At 36.6% G+C, this 7,440-nt stretch overlaps 1 protein-coding gene across 1 annotated transcript; it reads right to left on the minus strand.

The window, feature by feature from the left end:
• Positions 1 to 3,599: 3,599 nt before the first annotated feature.
• Positions 3,600 to 5,036, minus strand: LOC134684629 (uncharacterized). The gene has a single exon (XM_063543930.1). The coding sequence runs from the start codon at positions 5,034 to 5,036 to the stop codon at positions 3,600 to 3,602; it is 1,437 nt and encodes a 478-aa protein (XP_063400000.1).
• Between the last annotated feature and the right edge of the window lie 2,404 nt (positions 5,037 to 7,440).

Here is a 7,440-nt window from a genome sequence, read left to right on the forward strand (position 1 = left end):
ATGATATGGTATGACCGCCAAAGATACAACTCTCCACAAGAGACTTAATTGACACAGAAATTAACAACTATAAATCCCGGTCTGCAACAACGAGCAAGTTATATACCGCATAGTCAGCTATACCAGGCCCCGAAATGACAATGTTAAACAATTCAAACAAGAAAACTGACGGCCTTATTCATGTAAAAAATATGAACGAAAAAAAAATATATAACACATAAACAAACGACAACTACTGAATTATAGGCTACTGACTTGGAATGGGCACATACAGACATAATGTGGCGGGGTGAAACATGTTAGCGGGATCCAAACCCCTCACGAAACCTGGGACAGTGGTATAACAGTACAACATAAGAACGATCTATAAAAAAATCAGTTGAAAAAGTCTTTACTCATCAGATGGACAAAAATACAAGTGGACATGACCACGTACTTGTATATCCCGACAACAAAATGATAATTGGTACAGATCTGAGAGTGTTCACGGCTAACTGACAGCTAGTTCAAAGCCACTTACAACTAATAACTTATAAAAAAAAAAATCATGCATCTAAGTCTTAAGCGTCTATTTTTCAGTGACCTCACTTTAAATTTGTGCGTTTATTGATTTCGCTAAGGCGGCTGCTATATATATATATAAGTAGTCTCCCTTGTATTTGTTAACGTCATACTATTGTTAACGTCAATCAATTGTTTTATTTATATACAAGTCACATTACCTGAAGATCTGCGGAAGCAGTGAAAGTACTAGTAAAAAAGTGATGCATTGAAACCGTTATTATCTTTTAATAATTTTCTTATATATATATATATATATATATACATAAGTACGTCTGCGTCAGTGACAACCCTACAACAGATGTATCCATCGGATCGCCATCAATGATGGTGATACATGGCTGTGTACATAATGTATATACAACTCGTCTAAACATCAACCCAACAATGTTAGATCTGTAAATTTGCTTTCGCAAATTTTTGGTTCTTCCCTCGCCGGGATTCGAACCCATGCTACTGTGATATCGTGACACCAAATCGCCTGCACTGCAGCCGTCCCGCTAGACCACACGACCACCTGGGCTCTCATTTAAAGAGCTTTCGGTGGCCATATGTTACCTTTCCACGTCAGTTTTAATCTAGCGGCGTACTACAGTACATGATATATAAGGCATGAAGATGTTATTGTTACAGATCAGCTAAATTATCTATAGTAAAGGATCCTACAAATTAATGTAAGATACAGTCACAGAAAATAATTATATTCATAAGTACGTCTGCGTCAGTGACAACCCTACAACAGATGTATCCATCGGATCGCCATCAATGATGGTGATACATGGCTGTGTACATAATGTATATACAACTCGTCTAAACATCAACCCAACAATGTTAGATCTGTAAATTTATATATATATATATATATATATATAAAGGAAAGGTAACATATGGCCACCGTAAGCTCTTTTTTTGAGAGCCCAGGTGGTCGTGTGGTCTAGCGGGACGGCTGCAGTGCAGGCGATTTGGTGTCACGATATCACAGTAGCATGGGTTCGAATCCCGGCGAGGGAAGAACCAAAAATTTGCGAAAGCAAATTTACAGATCTAACATTGTTGGGTTGATGTTTAGACGAGTTGTATATACATTATGTACACAGCCATGTATCACCATCATTGATGGCGATCCGATGGATACATCTGTTGTAGGGTTGTCACTGACTCAGACGTACTTATGAATATAATTATTTTCTGTGACTGTATCTTACATTAATTTGTAGGATCCTTTACTATAGATAATTTAGCTGATCTGTAACAATAACATCTTCATGCCTTATATATCATGTACTGTAGTACGCCGCTAGATTAAAACTGACGTGGAAAGGTAACATATGGCCACCGAAAGCTCTTTTTTTGAGAGCCCAGGTGGTCGTGTGGTCTAGCGGGACGGCTGCAGTGCAGGCGATTTGGTGTCACGATATCACAGTAGCATGGGTTCGAATCCCGGCGAGGGAAGAACCAAAAATTTGCGAAAGCAAATTTACAGATCTAACATTGTTGGGTTGATGTTTAGACGAGTTGTATATACATTATGTACACAGCCATGTATCACCATCATTGATGGCGATCCGATGAATACATCTGTTGTAGGGTTGTCACTGACTCAGACGTACTTATGAATATAATTATTTTCTGTGACTGTATCTTACATTAATTTGTAGGATCCTTTACTATAGATAATTTAGCTGATCTGTAACAATAACATCTTCATGCCTTATATATCATGTACTGTAGTACGCCGCTAGATTAAAACTGACGTGGAAAGGTAACATATGGCCACCGAAAGCTCTTTTTTTGAGAGCCCAGGTGGTCGTGTGGTCTAGCGGGACGGCTGCAGTGCAGGCGATTTGGTGTCACGATATCACAGTAGCATGGGTTCGAATCCCGGCGAGGGAAGAACCAAAAATTTGCGAAAGCAAATTTACAGATCTAACATTGTTGGGTTGATGTTTAGACGAGTTGTATATACATTATGTACACAGCCATGTATCACCATCATTGATGGCGATCCGATGAATACATCTGTTGTAGGGTAGTCACTGACTCAGACGTACTTATGAATATAATTATTTTCTGTGACTGTATCTTACATTAATTTGTAGGATCCTTTACTATAGATAATTTAGCTGATCTGTAACAATAACATCTTCATGCCTTATATATCATGTACTGTAGTACGCCGCTAGATTAAAACTGACGTGGAAAGGTAACATATGGCCACCGAAAGCTCTTTTTTTGAGAGCCCAGGTGGTCGTGTGGTCTAGCGGGACGGCTGCAGTGCAGGCGATTTGGTGTCACGATATCACAGTAGCATGGGTTCGAATCCCGGCGAGGGAAGAACCAAAAATTTGCGAAAGCAAATTTACAGATCTAACATTGTTGGGTTGATGTTTAGACGAGTTATATATATATATATATATATCAGTCTAAAGATTTGCACAACGGTACTGATATAAGGTGTTATTAAACGAAAATGTTGTTATAAAATCGTGTTGACAAATATTTCGGCTCAACAAATGGCCTTCTTCTTGTGTCACAAGTTTTAACAATACTGATACATAATGTATAAGGTGTGAAAATAGATCAGGTGATAATACAGGTAAGTTTTGGTCGATTGATTTTAATCCTGAATATCATAATTTAAACAAAACACTTTAAATCAATATACGTGACTGTGTATATTAACAATAAAAATAAGTGAAAACAAAACTGTTAGTATTTCTTATTGATGCCGTTTGGGTGATGTACATTAAGTTCCTTTATCCAAAAGCTTTCCCGAACCTGTCGCTGTGCATCACTCCAGTGAATGTTCTGTTCAATCACTAGAATTTTCATGCGGTTAAAGTCATCAAGTTTGTGATCTGACTGTCTGAAGTGCTGAGAGACTGGAAGAAGTGGCTTCTTAGATATATCACTCCTATGGCCATTGAGGCGTTTGTGGACAGGCTGCTTTGATTCACCAACATATTGGAGGCCACAAACCGAACATTCTAGTATGTAAATAACATTCATACTTTTGCAGGTAACATTGCAAAATATCCTTAGTTATTTTCGGTTGCCTTACTGTGAAATGTTGACGAATGCTGCATCTGTAAACAGCATTTGCAGCGTTTTTCTCCACACGAACGACATTCTCCAGGAGTACTTATATTATCAGACAATTCAGCCCGCACTAGTAGGTTCCGTAGACTACTAGGTTGCCTAAAAGCTATCATATGAGGCTCAGGGAAAATCTTGGACAGTTTGGAATTCTTTTCAACTGATTTCCAATGCTCACGAATGACACCAAAGCTGTTTTTGAGAGATGGGTGATAAGTTAGAACACATGGAGTCCTTTTGCTTTTCTTTTTAACTTTGTATTCCAATAGTTCACTCCTCGGAATTGACTCCGCTTTCTGAAAGCTTTTTTTGATATTTCTGTGTTTGTAGCCCCTTTTCTTCAAGCGAGTTTCAAGTTTACGCAGTTGTCTTTTAGTTGTTTCTGTGTTGGAGCATATTCGCTTGACTCTAAGTGCCTGACTGTATGGAATGCTCTTGGTAAGATGAGCAGGATGGCAACTTTTAGGGGACAAATATTGATGAGTGTCAGTAGGCTTAGAATATAAATCTGTAGATATGATGCCCTCTGTGAGCGAACTTGAAGTATCGAGGAAGGCGATTTTGGATTTAGACTTCTCATGAGTAAATTTGATACTTGGATGTATGTTGTTGGCATGAGTGATAAAAGTGTCTAAATCCTCGTCGCTTTTATTCCATTTCATATCCACATCATCTATAAATCTAAACCAGGAAAGCGGTTTTTCGATGGAAGTTTCAAGGAGTTGTTTCTCTAATTTGCCCATAAATATGTTGGCATATGACGGAGCCATTTTGGTGCCCATGGCAGTTCCATTTACTTGCAAATAATGATCTCCATCAAAAGTGAAGTTGTTTTTCTTAAGTACCAGCGTGAGCATTTTGACCAGGCATTCAGTAGGTGGATATTTCACTGGTCTGGAATTCCAAACTTCTTTGCATGCATCGATGCCATCTGCATGTGGAATATTAGTGTAGAGGGAGGTAACATCCATGGAAACAAGAGTCGTGTCGGAGGGGAGTGGGTTTAAGGCCTGCATTTTTCTAAGATAATCGGTTGTATCTTTGATGTGAGATGGTAAGTCTTCAACATGTTGACGAAGATGGAAGTCAACAAATTCCGATATTTTTTCCGTCGGATGACCGTTCGCTGAAACTATAGGTCTTCCTGGGTTATTGGCCTTATGAATTTTAGGTAATAGATAAAATCTGCCCGGTTTTGGGTTTTCTGGTTTCAAATATTCAAGAGTTTTGTCATCGATGAAACCATTGGCATGCATTTCTACCAAACTATTAGTAATATCTCTGCTAAAAGATGTAGTAGGATCAGAGTCTAGTTTTTGGTAGAACCTTGCATCGCTAAGTTGTCGTTCAGCCTCTTGAATATAGGCAGTTTTATCCATGACAACCACTGCACTGCCCTTGTCTGCAGGTTTAATAACGATATTGTTGTTAGATCGTAAGTTTTTCAGTGCAGTCCGTTCTTCATTGGTAAGATTGTCAAAAGATTTATTGTTATTTTTAGTGTTTTTAATAATGTCCGACTTAAAGTTATCAATAAAAGATTCCAATGTAGCATTTTTGCTCGGTCTAGGGATCCAGGAACTCTTTTTAATAAATTTGTAGTTGTTCTCTTCTTCTGAAATTTCTGAGTCCCCATCCGCGCTTATTATGTTATCCTCCTTCGACGCGAAATATTCCTTAATACGTAGACTTCTTTTGGATAAAGGAACTTAATGTACATCACCCAAACGGCATCAATAAGAAATACTAACAGTTTTGTTTTCACTTATTTTTATTGTTAATATACACAGTCACGTATATTGATTTAAAGTGTTTTGTTTAAATTATGATATTCAGGATTAAAATCAATCGACCAAAACTTACCTGTATTATCACCTGATCTATTTTCACACCTTATACATTATGTATCAGTATTGTTAAAACTTGTGACACAAGAAGAAGGCCATTTGTTGAGCCGAAATATTTGTCAACACGATTTTATAACAACATTTTCGTTTAATAACACCTTATATCAGTACCGTTGTGCAAATCTTTAGACTGATATAATTTTTTCCTTATCTGCATAGTATCGCCTATTCTAGACGATCCGGTACATAGTAAATTTGCTGGTTGGTCCTTTTTATAGACTTTTATATATATATATATATATATGCCAGTTTAGGTTATTAATCAATCTGTTTTTTATTTTGTAGGTAGTCACCGGTTTTATTATTTATACTTATAATAAAGTCATTTTATAAAAATCATTTTTGAAAAAGTATTAATTATTCGAAATAATATGGATGGTCTTATCCCAAGCATAAAACCCTATCCTTATCGGGTACAACTTTTTGGAACGTTTGGTCCTCAATCCCGGGCCCTCAATGTTATTTAACTTAGAACTTCTTTTTTGGCTTTCGAACTGTTTCACCAGAGTGTCACTGGTTAGTCTTGGGTGGGCGAAACGTGCGTCTGTCGTATTAAATTTTAAACCTGGTATCTTTTGTTGGCTATTATTCGTGTGTATCTCTGCCCTTTATGTTCTCCCATTTATTTGTTTTGTAGTTCTGTCATGTAATTTTGTCGTTTTAATGTTAATTAAACATTGCCATAAAAGCCGGAGGTTTGGCATGCCACATAACCAGGTTTTATCCACCATTTTGTTTCATTAAATTGCCCTGTACCAAGTCAGGAGAAAGGCCATTGCTATATTATAGTTCGTTTCGGTATATTTTATATTTTAATGTTGTGTTCTGTTGTTTCGTAGTTCTCATATATTTGATGTAAAATTGAGAATGGAAATGGGGAATGTGTCAAAGAGACAACAACCCGACCGTAGAAAAAAAACAACAACAGAAGGTAACCAACAGGTCTTCAATGTAGCGAAAAATTTCTGCATCCGGAAGCGTCCTTAAGCTGGCCCCTAATCAAATAATATAATAGTTTAATGATAATGAACGCCATACTAATTTCCAAATTGTACACAAGAAACTAAAATTAAAATGATACAAGACTAACAAAGGCTGGAGGCTCCTGGCTTGGGACAGGCGCAAAAATGCGGCGGGGTTAAACATGTTTGTGAGATCTCAACCCTCCCCCTATACATCTAGCCAATGTAGAAAAGTAAACGCATACCAACACGCACATTAAAATTCAGTTCAAGATAGTTTTCCCTTAGTATTTGTGTTTTTCTCACTCGATTATTGAATTTCGAACAGCGGTATGCTACTGTTTCCTTTATTTATGTTATATAATACATAATCATTAGGTAGGTTGTTAATTCACCTGCTGAAAAGTAATATTGCTGCACTTTATCCATTTTTTTTTACTTTGGATTAGTTATCTAATGGTTTCATGCTAGTATATAACCAATAGTGATTAACAATTTTTGAATGTTAATTCGTGAGTATTAAAGTGACAAAAACAACAAATGGTTTCGACTTCATAATATTATCACTCTTAACCTCTCTTTGTATTTAAAAAAACCCAAAATGTATGATATCAGTATGATGTGTTACATTTGAACCAGGAACTTGAGTTTGCAGTAATGTGTTAGTGACACATCTGTTGCTCATAATTTATTTAGTTGTCTGTTAAATACTTTTGGAATATTAAATTATAATCTTTAGATAATTCTAATGTTCCCGTTGAACTTGGAGAAGATCACCACAAGTATCCGAAAAAAAAGATAAAGTAGGTCAAAGACGCTAAAATTGTTTTATAACATTAAACATGTCAGTATCGACGGTAAAAGAAGCTGCAAGATATTTATTTGTCTTATTCTTATAATTTTGATTAGGAAAA

Source organism: Mytilus trossulus, chromosome 9 (genome assembly GCF_036588685.1).
Source record: "Mytilus trossulus isolate FHL-02 chromosome 9, PNRI_Mtr1.1.1.hap1, whole genome shotgun sequence".
NCBI lineage: Eukaryota > Metazoa > Mollusca > Bivalvia > Mytilida > Mytilidae > Mytilus > Mytilus trossulus.

Excerpts from the sequence above, each read along its gene's own strand:
- LOC134684629 (XM_063543930.1), bottom strand. The coding sequence starts at position 5,036 with ATGGATAAAACTGCCTATATTCAAGAGGCTGAACGACAACTTAGCGAT.